The 16,517-nt window shown below is 40.7% G+C and overlaps 1 protein-coding gene across 1 annotated transcript; it reads right to left on the reverse strand.

Annotated features, from left to right (window-relative positions):
• Positions 1 to 5,313: 5,313 nt before the first annotated feature.
• LOC124035126 (zinc finger protein 37-like) lies at positions 5,314 to 15,539 on the reverse strand. Its single transcript, XM_046348546.1, has 4 exons — positions 15,069 to 15,539; positions 9,214 to 9,329; positions 8,170 to 8,296; positions 5,314 to 7,688 (listed from the first exon to the last, which is right to left on the reverse strand). The coding sequence occupies exons 1-4, from the start codon at positions 15,352 to 15,354 to the stop codon at positions 6,805 to 6,807; spliced, it is 1,413 nt and encodes a 470-aa protein (XP_046204502.1). The 5' UTR covers positions 15,355 to 15,539; the 3' UTR covers positions 5,314 to 6,804.
• Positions 15,540 to 16,517: the final 978 nt, after the last annotated feature.

Genomic DNA, 16,517 nt, shown 5'->3' on the forward strand with positions numbered 1-16,517 from the left:
GCCTTTTTCTTTAAACTGTTTATTTTACAAAATCCTAAATTGCCAGGGGCAATTAAACTGTTCTGTTGTGTGCAACAGAATATATATTTAAAAATTGAGTTGGAGGACTGTTTTTCCTAAAGAGAGGTAGTACTTTATATATATATATATTTTTAAACACACACACACACACACACACAAAAAGTTTGGACACGCCTACTCATTCAAGGGTTTTTATTTTTACTGCTTTATACATTGTAGAATAGTGAAGACATCAACACTTAGAAAAAAACAAATATGGAATCATGTAGTAACCAAAAAAGTGTTAAACAAATCAAAATCCATTCTCTGTATTTGAGATTCTTCAAAGCAGCCACCTTGATGACAACTTTGCACACTCTCTGGCTTTCTCTCAACCAGCTTCATGAGGTAGTCACCTGGAATGAAATTCAATTAACAGGCGTGCATTGTTAAAATTATAAATTTAATTTTTGAACATTCCTTCTTAATTTCATTAGAGCGATTCCATGGTGTTGTGACAAGGTAGAGGGGTATACAGAAGATAGCCCTATCTGGTAAAAGAACAAGTCCATATTATGTCAAGAACAGCTCAAATAAGCAAAGAGAAATGACACTCCATCATTACTTGAAGACGTGAAGGTCAGTCAATCCGGAAAATGTAAAAAACAGTCTCAAAAATCATCAAGAGCTATGGTGAAACTGGCTCTCATGAGGACCTCCGCAGGAAAGGAAGACCCAGAGTTACTTCTGCTGCAGAGGATAAGTTAATTAGAGTTGCCAGCCTCAGAAATTTTAGCCCAAATAAATGCGTCACAGAGTTCAAGTAACAGACACATCTCAACATCAACTGTTCAGAGGAGACTATGTGAATTAGGCCTTAATGGTTAAATTGCTGCAAAAAAAACACCACTAAAGAAAACCGTAAGAAGAAGAGACTTGCTTTGGCCAAGAAACATGAGCAATGGACATTAGACCGGTGGAAATCTGTCCTTTGGTCAGATGAGTCCAAATTTGAGATTTTTGGTTCCAACCGCCGCAGATCTCTGCATGTGTGGTTCCCACTGTGAAGCATGGAGGAGGATGTGTGATAGTGTCACCAGCAAAGCAGACCCACACCATCAGTGATGTATTTAGAATTCAAGGCACACTTAACCAGCATGGCTACCACAGCATTCTGCAGCGGTACGCCATCCCATCTGGTTTGCGCTTAGTGGGACTATCATTTGTTTTTCAACAGGACAATGACCCAACACACCTCCAGGCTGTGTAAGGGCCATTTGACCAAGAAGGAGAGTGATGCATCAGATGACCTGGCCTCCACAATCACCCGACCTCAACCCAATTGAGATGGTTTGGGATGAGTTGGACCGCAGAGTGAAGGAAAAGCAGCCAACAAGCACTCAGCTTGTGGGAACTCCTTCAAGACTGTTGGAAAAGCATTCCAGGTGAAGCTGGTTGAGAGAATACCCAGAGTGTGCAAAGCTGTCATCAAGGAAAAGGGTGGCTACTTTGAAGAATACCAAAACATTTCCGCAGCATTAAAGGTCCCCAAGAATACTGTGGCCTCCATCATTCTTAAATGGAAGAAGATTGGAACCACAAACTCTTCCTAGGGCTGGCAGCCCGGCCAAACTGAGCAATATGGGTAGAAGGGCCTTGGTCAGGGAGGTGACTCTGAGAGAGCTCCAGAGTTCCTCTGTGGAGATGGGAGAACCTTCCAGAAGGACATCCATCTCTGCAGCACTCCACCAATCAGGCCTTTATGGTAGAAGCCACTCCTCAGTAAAAAGGCACAACAGCCCGTTTGGAGGAGTTTGCCAAAAGGCCCCCGAAAGACACTCAGACTATAAGAAACAAGATTCTCTGGTCTGATGAAAACAAGATTGAACTTTGGCCTGAATGCCAAGATTCACGTCTGGAGGAAACGTGGCACCATCCCTACGGTGAAGCATGGTGGTGGCAGCATCATGCTGTGGGGATTTTTTTCAGCAGCAGGTACTGGGAGACTAGTAGGGAAATATGAACAGAGCAAAGTACAGAGAGATCCTTGATGAAAACCTGCTCCAGAGCACTCAGGACCTCAGACTGGGGCGAAGGTTCACCTTCCAACAGCACAACGAACCTAACCACACAGCCAAGACAGCGCAGGAGTGGCTTTGGGGCAAGTCTCTGAATGTCCTTGAGTGGCCCAGCCAGAGCCCGGACTTGAACATCTCTGGAGAGACCTGAAAATAGCTTGAGAGGATCTGCAGAGAAGAATGAGAGAAACTCACCAAATACAGGTGTGCCAAGCTTGTAGCGTCATACCCAAGACGACTCAAGGCTGTAATCACCGCGAAAGGTATGTCAACAAAGTACTGGGTAAAGGGTCTGAATACTTATCTAAATGTGATATTTTAGTTTAATATATACAAACTAGGGATGCACAATATAGTCAGTGAACATATCGGAATCGGACGATATTAGCTAAAAATGCAAACATCTGTATTGGCTGATGTCTAGTTTAACGCCGATGTTTAAAAACCAATGTCAAAAGGTACTGACAATACCTATATAACGTAGGTACATGACATAATGACGCCACGTAAAATTTTGCACTACACGTGCAACACAGCATTCCTAACCTAGCCCAAGGAAAATATCGGATATCGGACAAAAATGTCATATCGGTCAATAATACAAACATTTCTGTAAACCAGTTTTTGCTTTGTCATTATGGGGTATTGTGTGTGTAGATTGATTAGAATTTTTTTTTTTTATCCATTTTAGAATAAGGCTGTAATGTGGAAAAAGTCAAGGGGACTGAATACTTTCAGAATGCACTGTAGCAACTGAATGAGTTAAACATGGGAACTGACCTCTTCAATCTCCAGCGGTTATTGTTATGCCATTCCTTTTATGACCAGTGTTCTCCTGCTGCGACTGATTTGGATGGAGACCTTCACCTGGTGGGACTGCTTCTGTAACAACAGCTTGAGTTCTCACTTTCCCATCGCTTCATTGGGAAATTATAAGTCCTCATTTTCCTTTCCAATTGCAAAATTGCATAACCTTCATCAACAACTTCACACATGTCAGCCACTGCTGCCTTGGTCAACACACCAAAGCAGGATGCAAACTGCTTGTGCAAAGCCTTGGAATTCCACATGGGTCCGGGTATCTGTTCATTTTCAGGGCTAGTCTGTTACAGTTTGTTTGACACTTTAAAATGTCAAATTATATTTGGGTGGTACTATGGATTTGGAAATGCCAATGTGTGAATAATTTGTCCATCTGGAGAATAGTATGCCACAAACAATAGGAAAGGGGCGAAGAAAAGATACTGCCTGTACCCAAGTTTTAAAACAGCAGCCTTGGTGACAGCCTGTGTTCTCATCACACAAATATTGCAGGTGGAACCTCTGAATCTACACAGGCAAGAACCTGATAAATGTGGTTAGGTTCTCTTTATTATACAGTGGCAAGAAAAAGTATGTGAACCATTTGGAATTACCTGGATTTCTGCGTAAATTGGTCATCACATTTGATCTAATCTTCATCTAACTCCCAACAGACAAGCAGTGTGCTTAAACTAATAACAAACATTCAGTGTAGGTTGGGAAAAGTATGTAAACCCCTACGCTAATGACTTCTCCAAAAGCTCATTGGAATCAGGAGTGGGGTTCGATCCCCGGGACCACCCATACGTAGAATGTATGCACACATGACTGTAAGTCGCTTTGGATAAAAGCGTCTGCTAAATGGCATATATTATATTATTATATTATTATATATTAGGAGTCAGCTAACCTGGTGTCCAATCAATGAGACGAGACGAAAAACACTCAAAATTTGAGTTTGCTATTCACCAGAATCATTGCCTGATATGAACCATGCCCCGAACAAAAGAGATCTCAGAAGACCTAAGATTAAGAATTGTTGACTTGCATAAACCTGGAAAGGGTTACAAAAGTATCTCTAAAAGCCTTGATGTTCATCAGTCCACGTAAGACAAATGGTCTATAAATGGAGAAAGTTCAGCACTGTTTTTACTCTCAGGAGTGGCCGTCCTGCAAAGATGACTGCAAGGGCACAATAATACAAACATTTCTGTAAACCAGTTTTTGCTTTGTCATTATGGGGTATTGTGTGTAGATTGATGAGGAAAAAAAAGAATTTAATCCATTTTAGAATAAGGCTGTAATGTGGAAAAAGATGACTGCAAGGGCACAGCGCAGGATGCTCAATGAGGTTAAGAATTCTAGTGTCAGCTAAAGACGTACAGAAATCTCTGGAACATGCTAACATCTCTGACAAGTCTACAATACTTAAAACACTAAACAAGAATGGTGTTCATGGGAGGACACCACGGAAGAAGCTACTGCTGTCCAAAAAAAAACATTGCTGCATGTCTGAAGTTTGCAAAAGTGCACCTGGATGTTCCACAGCGCTACTGGCAAAATACACTATGGACAGATGAAACTACAGTTGAATTGTTTGGAAGGAACACACAACATGTGTGGAGAAAAAAAAGGCACAGCACACAAACATCAACCTCATCCCAACTGTAAAGTATGATGGAGGGAGCATCATGGTTTGGGGCTGTTTTGTTGCCTCAGGGCCTGGACAGCTTGCTATCATCAACAGAAATGTATTCCCACGTTCATTAAGACATTTTTCAGGAGGATGTAAGGTTCTGTCTGCCAATTGAAGCTCAACAGAAGTTGGGTGATGCAACAGGACAACGACCCAAAACACGGAAGTAAATCAACAACAGAATGGCTTTAACAGAAGAAAATACACCTTCTGTCAGAGCCCAGTCAGAGTCCTGACCTCAACCCAATTGAGATGCTGTGGCATGACCTCAAGAGAGCAGTTCACACCAGACATCCCAAGAATATTCCTGAACTGAAACAGCTTTGTAAAGAGGAATGGTCCAAAATTCCTCCTGACTGTTGTGCAGGTCTGGCCAGCAACTACAGAAAATGTTTTGTTGAAGTTATTGCTGCCAAAGGAGGGTCAACCAGTTATGAAATCCAAAGGTTCACATTTTTTCCACCCTGCACCGTGAATGTTTACACAATGTTTTCAATAAAGACAAGAAAACATATCATTGTTTGTGTGTTATTAGTTTAAGCAGACTTTGTCTATTGTTGTGACCTAGATGAAGATTAGATCAAATGTTATCAATTTATGCAGAAATCCAGGTATTTCCAAAAGGTTCACATACTTTTTCTTGCCACTGTATACAAGTCTTGTTTTTAAATTGTGAAGTATATTACCTGACAGTTATGTAAATGCATTATAAAAGGAACTCTGAATTTACAAGACAGATATTCATGAATATTAGAAATATATTGCAATGCACAAGTTCAACAATTGCCTGATGGTGAGCTAGAATTGACTTATTCCTGACTATTTTTTTATTGCATATGAACAACTAATAAAACATTGTTCTGACTCACTAATTTCAGACATATTATGGAAGTTATTCAACCTTCAATGTCAACACACTGCCAAACCCAAATATTGACAATCTCGGACTAAATAAACAGGTAAATCAATACATTTAAAAAGGTAAATTAGAATTTTATCCGAACATATCCACATTTCTATGATCTGCAAATAGTTAGTGAATGCCATTACGTAGTTATTTTGTTAGATACTGTACTTTTAGGGTTTAGCTGAAATTGTATTTTGTTCAAACTGCTGTTTGACAAATATAAATATTCTCAGTCTTATCCATAATAATCTCATGTAGACTAGCATACTGTATCTGCGAGCTGTTGGCTAGAGCACACGTGTCAAGACCAGAGTAGGCACATTTGCTATTTAATGCAACAGTTTGTAACAAAGCTATCGGTAGAGTTGAAAATGCAATGGAAACACATTGAACACATTTTATTCGGTACCTGAAAACTTAAACGGAAAAGTAAATTGTATGCACTACGTCATCAGGCACTGATTTGTATACGCAACAAGTCAGTTTGGTGAAAACAGACCACTGGTTGGAAAACGCGCATTTTCGGCATGCAGATTTTATAATTTTGCATGAAAATCGCCAATTGGATGGAAACCTAGCTACTGACCCACAAAACGTCTTTGTAGATTCATGATAGTGTTAGACAAAACAATGAAAGTGAACTTCAAAACATGTTGTTTAACTGGGAATTGCAGATGTTGGCAAGTAATGAATCTTCTAGCTTCTGAACTGACTCATCCTTTAAATAAACTTTCCTACTGTCTGTATTATAAAAATGTAAGTTTACTGGGAGAACACATTTTCTCTTACAGTTCTGGCCTGACATGAGTCATCTTCTTGCAAGCACACTAATAATGTTATATTGTTTACAACCCTTTGTAAAGCACAGCTTTATTGAGAATTTCCATAGTAGGATATGATGCACTCTATAGTTCTTATTAAGACTTTATGTATGCTATATTAAGCCTTTATGAATTGTGGTAAATTTAAAGTGTGACCATTATCCTAACAACTTATATGGAAGGACTGTTCCATTTTCAAAATACATTCCAGTGGTAATAATGTCTCATCAAATAGCTTTGTTTCATTGGGTTAAATATTATCAATTGTATCATTTCAAAGGCAATTAAATGGAACAAAAATTTTAATTAGAGCATCGCAATGTTAGACCATGTTTTTCACCTCCACCATTCAAAACATATCATGAGTGTGAAAATACAAAATAGCCTTTTCTTCATGACTAATGTTCAAACTTAGATGTCAAACAGTGTCACGGTTCTGGTCTAATGCTTCTAAAAATGTTAGGCATAACGGTTCGTGGAGCTCTCAACTAGCCTTACACCTCACAGATTAGGGTGGTTTTTCTGTTGGTGTAACCTCAAATTCTGTTTCCCTGCAAACCTTTTACCACACTGCTCACAGGCAAATGGCCGCTCTCCGGTGTGTACGCTCTGATGCGTTTTCAGATGGCCAGACTGGGTGAACCTCTTCCCGCACTGGGTGCAGCTGTATGGTCTCTCTCCCGTGTGAACCCGCAGGTGCGTCTCCAGATTTCGCGACGATGTAAAACACTTGCTGCAGAAGGTACAAATAAAACGCTTGCTGTCTCTGCTGTCATACTTGGCTGCAGCGTGAAGTCCGGCGGCAGTCATTTGATAATGGGCAGAGCTCAAGTCTGCAACCTTGTCAAGCAGCAATTCCCTGCGGTCCGGTTTCAGGTATTTCCCGTCCTGCATGGAAACCATTCCCAGCATATCCTGGTTGCTCCATGAAGAACACATATCCAGTTCCACGTCGTAGGGTAGAGGGCTGACCATGGAAACTTCTCTTTTCATTTCAAAATTCCCAGCGAGAGAATTTGGACTACTGTCTCGTTCAAAGGGAAACCGCTTCCCTGTCGGGTGAGTAGAGGGGACGGTGTCGGTTTCTGAAGGGAAATCATAAACGGGTTCCACTGTCTCCATTTCATTATTCCCCCCCGGTGGACTGGACCCAGACTCACTAGGTGTCTCGTGCAGCGTGTAGTTAAGGCTCAGGGGGTTCCATCTTCCGGCCGTGAATTTAGAACGCAAAAACTGGGGAGTCCTCTGAGAACTCTCATTCCCCTGCTCGGATCGGTGGCCACTATCCTCTCCACTTCTGTCCCACTCCCTCGTAGTTATGGTGGAGGAGGTTATTCTGGAAGGTCCTTCACCGTCATCCACTTCACCATACGATGCCTCAGTACCTTAGTGAAGAGATTGGAGCAAATAGGGATGTCAAACACAGCAATGTACCTGTGTTTCCATTGTTTTGTAAGGGGAGAAGTAGGAGATGTGGCTGGCAACAGGGTGGGGGAACATATTGCCCTACACAAGCAATAATAAATGTAGATAAAGCTTTTTCCTATGTCTCAAAAACATTTAAAATTGGGTTATAGCTCAGCCATCTACAACTAATGTCAGGGAGACGCAGTCGAACTAGTTTGGGCCACAACGCTCACGACAAATGACTGTCAGCATTGATGCGGGGAGCAATATTGCCAGTAATGGGGGACATTGTGTAGGCCTACACTTACTTTTGTGTGTGATAATGTTAGGAGTGTGATTCAACTAAGTTCACTTTACCACTTGACATCGGGGAGAGAAAAGCAGTTGACATAACAGACAATTTGCAACGTCCATGCAATTCCACCTGGCTAACAATTCATGTGTACACGTTTCACTTACCCTTCTCACTGAATAGCAGAACATCCTGTGTGTCATTACTACTATCCAAGTCCCCGCCCAGCTTCTCCTCCTTGATCAAGACTATGTCAGGTCCGATCTTCTCCTCGTCAGGTACCTGCAAAACCACCTGATATGGCGAGAGAGCATATTTAATTGAAAATACAGGAAGATGCAGGGTTTGCAGAATGAGTTGTAGAGGCAGCAAAATTGGGGGCATGTTTGTCTTTTACCTTTTAATCATGACTTACAGTACAAGACATTAATACCATAACATTTTTGTACAGACCAGGGGTTGCATATGGTTTCAATCCACACTGAAAGTACTAAAACCCAATAAAATGGAACTATATTAATAATCTCTTCACTCTGTCCAAATTGCTAACAATTACCAAAATAAATGTTAGGTCAGGGAGGATTGAAAATTCTGAAAATAATGGATAGAGGACTAGCACATTTTGAAGGAAATATAAACACATTTTCGGTGCGTTCCTCCGGAGCTCCCAAGTGGCGCAGTGGTCTAAGGCACATCTCAGTGCTAGAGGCATCACTACAGACACCCTGGTTTGAATCCAGGCTGTATCACAATCGGCCATGATTGGGAGTCCCATAGGGCAGAACACAATTGGCCCAGCGTCGTCCGGGTTTGGCTGGTGTAGGCCGTCATTGTAAAATAAGAATTTGTTCTTAACTGACTTGCCTAGTTAAATAAATAGAAAAATAAAATAAAAAATTGAAGACCGAATGCAGCCTGCAGGGCAAAATTAGTTTGACACCCCTGGTATAGACATTGTGATTTCACCAGTAGAGACCATTACTTCCTAATGTAAAATGTCTCAAGACACTCAATGTAATGGAACCACCAAGTAATGGTTGTAGTGGAAACCATTAGACTGCGGTCTAGTGGTCACTGATGTTTTTTTAAGTTGGGCTCTCAACAGGATTTATCATCAATAAAACATGGATGGCAAAACAGAACATGAGAAAGCCATAAACCAGCTCTAATAAAGCTTCATGTAGATTTTTTTAATATATTTTTTTATTTACCTCTTTATTTTCAGACTGTTCTGTGGCTTCCCGAACAGCTGTGATCTTTCCAGCTCTTCTTAGATTTTCATTTGACTGCTTGGTACAGGCAGCCCTTCCAGATGAAGAGGGATGTTCTAGGACAAAGTGAGAAGTAGGCCTGATAACTAAGTAAGCTACGTCGCTCTGGATAAGAGCGTCTGCTAAATGACTTAAATGTAAATGTAAATGTAATGAAGACAGTATGTGCCATCAATGAATCACACATGATGGACAAGACCATCAAAACGCACACACGACCAAAAATTTGAGGACACCTGCTCGTCTCATTCCAAAATCATGGGCATTAATATGGAGTTGGTCCTCCCTTAGCTTCTATAACAGCCTCCACTCTTGTGGGAAGGCTTTCACTAGATGTTAGAACATTGCTGCAGGGACTTGCTTCCATTCAGCCACACAAGCATTAGTGAGGTTGGGCACTGATGTTGGGCGATTAGGCCTGGCTCGCAGTCGGCGTTCCAATTCATCCCAAAGGTGTTTCGATGGAGTTGAGGTCAGGACTTTGTGCAGGCCAGTCAAGTTCTTCCACTCCAACTGAGCACGGGGGCACAAAGTTGGAAGCACAGAAACATCTAGAATGTCATTGTATGCTGTAGCGTTAAGATTTCCCATCACTGGAACTAAGGGGCCTAGCCGGAACCATGAAAAACAGCCCCAGACCATTAATCTCCTCCACCAAACTTTACAGTTGGCACTATACATTGGGGAAGGTAGCTTTCTTCTGACATCTGCCAAACCCAGGTTTGTCTGTCGGACTGCCAGATGGAGCATGATTCATCACTCCATAGAACGCATTTCCAGTGCTCCAGAGTCCAACGGCAACAAGGTTTACACCACTCCAGCAGACACTTGGCATTGCGCATGGTGATCTTAGGCTTGTGTGTGGCTGCTCTGCCATGGAAACCGATTTCATGAAGCTCCCAACAAACAGTTCGGCTGACGTTGCTTCCAGAGGCAGTTTGGAACTTGGTAGTGAGAGTTGCAACAGAGGACACAATTTTTTTGTTCTACGCGCTTCAGCAGTTCCGTTCTATGAACTTGTGTGGCCTACCACTTCACAGCTGAGCCGTTGTTGCTCCTAGACGTTTCTACTTCACAATAACAGCACTTACAGTTGACTGGGGCAGCTCGAGCAAGGCAGAAATTTGACGAACTGACTTGTTGGAAAGTTCAAATCCTATGGATGGTGACACATTGAAAGTCACTTTGCGCTTCAGTAAGGCCATTCTACTGCCGATGTTTGTCTATGGAGATTGTATGGCTGTGTGCTCGACTTTATACACCTGTCAGCAATGGGTGTGGCTGAAATAGCCGAATCCACTAATTTGAAGGGGTGTGCACATATATTATTTTGTGTGTATGTATGTATACACAAAAAAGTTTGGTTTTTGAAAGCACATTTTTTGTCTATTAAGGTAACATCAAATTGATCAGAATTAGTGTAGACATTGTCAATGTTTTAATGACTATTGTAGCTGGAAACAAGATTTTTAACGGAATATCTACATAGGCACACAGAGGCCCATTATCAGCAACCATCACACCTGTGTTCCAATGGCACGTTGTGTAAACTAATGCAAGTTTATAATTTAAAAGGCTAATTGATAATTAGAAAACCCTTTTGCAATTATTGTTAGCACAGGTTTATTTTTATTTTTAATATTATCTACATTGTAGAATAATAGTAAATACATCAACTATGAAATATAGCATATGGAATCATGTAGTAACCAAAAAAGTGTTAAACATATCAAAATATATTTTACATTTGAGATTCCTCAAAGTTGCCACCCTTTGCCTTGATGACAGCTTTGCACCCTCTTGGCATTCTCTTAACCAGCTTCACCTGGAAAGCTTTTCCAACAGTCTTGAACATATGCTGGGCACTTTTACTTTACTCTGCGGTCAAACTCATCCCAAACGATCTCAATTGAGTTGAGGTGTGATTGTGAAGGCCAGGTAACCTGATGCAGCACCATCCCTCTCCTTATTAGTCAAATAGCCCTTACACAGCCTGGACGTGTGTTGGGTCATTGTCACGTTGAAAAACAAATGATAGTCCCACTAAGCGCAAACTAGATGGGATGGCGTTTATTTGAGCTGTTCTTGCCATAATATGGACTTGGTCTTTTACCAAATAGGACTATATTCTGTATACCACCCCTACCTTGTTGCAACACAACTAATTGGCTCAAACACATTAAGGAAAGAAATTCCACAAATTAACTTTTAACAAGGCACACCTGTTAATTGAAATGCATTACAGGTGACTACCTCATGAAGCTGGTTGAGAGAATGCCAAGCGTGGCCACTTTGAGGAATTTCAAATATAAAATATATTTTGATTTGTTTAACAATTACTACATGATTCCATATGAGTTATTTCATAGTTTTGATGTATTCACTATTGTTCAACAATGTAGAAAAAAAATATATTTAAAAAATAAAGCAAGACCCTTGAATGAGTAGGTGTCCAAACCTTTGACAGGTACTGTATATATACACACAGACTTCGGAAAGTATTCAGACCACTTGACTTTTCCAGATTTTGTTAGGTTACAGCCTTATTCTAAAACAGATTAAATTGTTCCCCCCCCTTATAAATATATACACAATTACCCCCATGATGATATGGTCCTTCTGTAGCTCAGTTGGTAGAGCATGGCGCTTGTAACGCCAGGGTAGTGGGTTCGATCCCCGGGACCACCCATACGTAGAATGTATGCACACATGACTGTAAGTTGCTTTTGCTAAATGGCATATATTATGATAGCAAAGGGTCTGAATACTTATGTAAATAAGGTATTTCAGAATTCTTTTAAATTATACATTTGCAAAAATGTCTAATGACCTGTTATCTTTGTCATTATGGGGTATTGTAGTTAACTAATGCACTTTTTTACATTGCGCTGTAACGTACAACTTACCTTATTTTAGTGCCCTAAAAAACATAATATGAATACCATTGTAAAGCACAATTTCTCCCCTTTCCAGCTAAATCCAAGACGAGAACTTCAATGCTGCCTGTCTTTGCATGATTGAAGGAGGCAATGAGCTCAGTCAGGTCTTTTTAAAAATTTCAGGTGGGGAAGCGATACCTACTGCGTGATAGTGAAAGGAGGAGATCAGCCGTGTGGGGAAACAGCTTTTTTTCACCCAATCTGTCCAACTCATCACCTCTAAAATGTAAATAAAACACTATAAAGAGTTTATATTAAGTGTCATTACATATCTACTTGAAGGTTTGTGTCGAATTATAAATCGGGGTTTTAGGGCGGCGCTACAGTTATCTTCAGAAGTAAACAGCGGCTGTGGCGGCTTTTGAGTCTTGATGGCTTGCAGTGACAACGCAAAAAATGCATGCATTCAGTTGTACAATTGACTAGGTATCCCCGTTACCCTGTCCCTTTCTTGTTTTTAATTTGTGAGAGAAGCGCTACACCTGGTGGAGAGGCTGTACGACACAGAATAAGTTGTATTGCATTGCATGACACATCACAATTTAACGTACAGCTTCAGAGGGGTCCATTTTTTCAACTCTTCTCCAATACTATCGGGTTATTCCCATGTCAATCAACGCTTGAACGAAACGTAGTTCACACCCCGGATTTTGAAGCCAACACAGTCACTACAGTCCATTAGTTTTCATTGCAGTCTCGTTTGTGCAAATTTGTGCGTAATGGGGCTAGTCAACAGTAGATTGATGAGGAAAAAATCTATTTAATACATTTTAGAATAAGGCTGTAACGTAACAAAATGTTGAAAAGGGGAAGAGGTCTGAATACTTTCCGAATGCACTGTGTTTATATATAAATACATTGGGACAGTTAAATTGCACTTCAGAACGATTCTGGGACAGTGATGAAAAAAGTTTGTTTTGGAGCCCTGTATGTAGCAAGCTAGCTACCTAACATTGCCCAAAAATCTGAAGTCAGAGGAGAAACAGTCTCCTGCAGGTGAGGACAGAGAGAAACTGATTAACTCTATTACTGACTATCAAATTATAAGAGTTGATGAATTGATCGTAGAATGAAACAATGTACTTGACTCATTATGAATACAGTGGGACAAAAAAGTATTTAATCAGCCACCAATTGTGCAAGTTCTCCCACTTAAAGATGAGAGGCCTGTAATTTTCATCATAGGTACACGTCAACTATGACAGACAAAATTATTTAAAAAATCCAGAAAATCACATTGTAGGATTTTTAATGAATTTATTTGCAAATTATGGTGGGGAAAAAAGTATTTGGTCACCTACAAACAAGCAAGATTTCTGACTCTCACAGACCTGTAACTTCTTTAAGAGGCTCCTCTGTACTCCACTCATTACCTGTATTAATGGCACCTGTTTGAACTTGTTATCAGTATTAAAGACACCTGTCCACAACCTCAAACAGTCACACTCCAAACTCCACTATGGCCAAGACAAAAGAGCTGTCAAAGATCACCAGAAACAAAATTGTAGACCTCACCAGGCTGGGAAGACTGAATCTGCAATAGGTAAGCAGCTTGGTTTCAAGGCATCAACTGTGGGAGCAATTATTAGGAAATGGAAGACATACAAGACCACTGCTAATCTCCCTCAATCTGGGGCTCCAGGCAAGATCTCACCCCGTGGGGTCAAAATGATCACAAGAACAGTGAGCAAAAATCCCAGAACCACACGGGGGGGACCTAGTGAATGACCTGCAGAGAGCTGGGACCAAAGTAACACATCCTACCATCAGCAAGGGCATTGAAGATGAAACGTGGCTGGGTCTTTCAGCATGACAATGATCCCAAACACACCGCCTGGGCAACGAAGGAGTGGCTTCGTAAGAAGCATTTCAAGGTCCTGAAGTGGCCTAGCCAGTCTCCAGATCTCAACCCCATAGAAAATCTTTGGAGGGAGTTGAAAGTCCGTGTTGCCCAGCAACAGCCCCAAAACATCACTGCTCTAGAGGAGATGGGCCAAAATACCAGCAACAGTGTGTGAAAACCTTGTAAAGACTTACAGAAAGCATTTGACCTCTGTCAATACTAACAAAGGGTATATAACAAAGTATTGAGATAAGTATTTGGTCAATAACAAAAGTTTATTTTCCACCATAATTTGCAAATAAATTCATTAAAAATCCTACAATGTGATTTTCTGGATTTTTTTTCTATTCTCATTTTGTCTGTCATAGTTGAAGTGTACCTATGATGAAAATTACAGTCCTCTCTCATCTTTAAGTGGGAGAACTTGCACAATTGGTGGCTGACTAAATACTTTTTTTGCCCCACTGTATCTTCGCTTTCCATCTTAAGAGGGATAGATGACTGGGACGTCAGGCTACAGCCATTACATGAATTACATTTTTTTTATGAAATGCAAACGGTTGGGGCTTTTTGATTTACATACTCCTGTTGAAAATGTGATTATATTACAGCAATGTGACTTGTATTATTACTATTTCACAATGTTTAACATTGTGTTATTTTACAATGTTTTCTGGGGGGGGGGGCATACATATTACCAATCACTTCTATGGTTCAGATTAAAATAATTTGGTATGATTAATCAATAACGAAGGGAGAAATGCTGAAAACAAGGTAAAGCAAGTTTACCAGTTGTATTTAGATTGTCATTATGGAGACACCTATTGGAATAATGTGGCAACTTCATCTTTTGGGTTTTTTTGGGGTTACGTTTTCAGGCATGTTAATTTCAGATAGAGCTGGCCACACACACACACACACACACACACACACACACACACACACACACACACACACACACACACACACACACACACACACACACACACACACACACACACATACATACATACCGGCATTGAGGGAATCAATGTTAGCTTGGTGGTTTGTTTCTGCCATATTGCCTCTCTGCCCCCGCGCAATGATGGTCTCGATCAACTCGAGTTTCCTTCTCAATGCCTCATTCTCTTTGTGGCTTCGAGAGAGTTCCAATTGTAAAACAGCATAACTGTCATCTACGAGCTCGCAGATATCTGCCACCGCCGCTTTGGTCAATGCATCCATGATGGACGACAGTTGTGTATGAAAAGCTCTGTAGTTGGTCATTGTGTTAGGTAGAAATTGGCGCACAGCTAGCATCTTCTCCAGCGACCATAGGTGTTCTCCCGTGGAAATATGGTGTAAACAGCCTCTTCGAGTTGAAACCTAATCTGCGTTTTTGATATCTGTGAATTTAGCAAGTGCTGGTCGTAGATAATTGAGCTAGCTATCTAACAAGTTGTCCTCCTGAACCACAACAAATAAAATAGATTTTCCGTTTTTTTTCTTCTTCTGTGGTTTTGTTGGCGTTCACGAACTTTCAAAATAAAAGCCCTCATCTATGAAATTCGCCAGCCAGAGGGGATAAGCATCGAAGGGCACGGCAGTGGCGATTTTAGCATGCAAATCTGGTTAGTGCAAACTCAAAAAATGTATATGCCTGCCAGCAAAGCCACTAAACAACACAACACAACACTAAACAATACATTAATTGCACAATAACGGCGACAAGCAGTGCCCACAAACTGTTCGGGCCTACATACAGCTGTCCCAACAGCAGGACTCTCTTTTCAGCACCATGGAGTGAATCCTTACCACTGCTACACCTGGCTATCAGTGGAGCCTTTTCTGGCAGCAAAACAATGAATTCAGCCTCGCTTACTGCCTTTAAAAAAACATAGCTGATATAGCTGACTTGATTAAACAAATGTAGTTTCTACTGACAATTGAGATTTACAAACTATGGCATTAAAGAACGATGAGTGGATAAGAGGCATTCCGTAATTTGGATTAAGACATTAATGAGCGAGCTAAGACAGACGTAGTCAATATAATGTGTTCAGCACTTTTAATTTGTACAGTGACATAATTCAGAACATGGGCTGTTCTTACAGTATTTTCCCTGTACACCAAGTCAGCACCGTAGGATAAATAAAGGGGCCATATAAGCAGACATTGAAAGCTCTTAATATTAGATGATGACATTTCTCAAAAACAGCTACATGTGCACCGCCGAGTCAGAACAGTAATGATAGGCGAAATTAAGAGGTGAAAATAGACCAAATTATTAGGGTGAGTCACATGGGCTAACATCTTATTACACAACATACACTTAGTATTACTTTCTTAGCTACAGTATACATATCTCCCTAGCATATTACATAATTTATGCAGCAGCATATAAGACATTTTTGGACTCACCTTGTGATGTGCTCACTTGAACAGGAAGGTGGCGCGGCCGTCCTTCATGGGCAAATTTTGTC

Source organism: Oncorhynchus gorbuscha, linkage group LG05, assembly GCF_021184085.1.
Source record: "Oncorhynchus gorbuscha isolate QuinsamMale2020 ecotype Even-year linkage group LG05, OgorEven_v1.0, whole genome shotgun sequence".
Classification (NCBI taxonomy): Eukaryota; Metazoa; Chordata; class Actinopteri; order Salmoniformes; family Salmonidae; genus Oncorhynchus; species Oncorhynchus gorbuscha.

Excerpts from the sequence above, each read along its gene's own strand:
- LOC124035126 (XM_046348546.1), bottom strand. The coding sequence starts at position 15,354 with ATGCTAGCTGTGCGCCAATTTCTACCTAACACAATGACCAACTACAGA. Across the intron at positions 9,330-15,068 it reads CATTGATTCCCTCAATGCCG|AACATCCCTCTTCATCTGGA; the intron begins GTATGTATGTAT and ends ACTTTGTCCTAG. Across the intron at positions 8,297-9,213 it reads AACAGTCTGAAAATAAAGAG|GTGGTTTTGCAGGTACCTGA; the intron begins GTAAATAAAAAA and ends TCGCCATATCAG.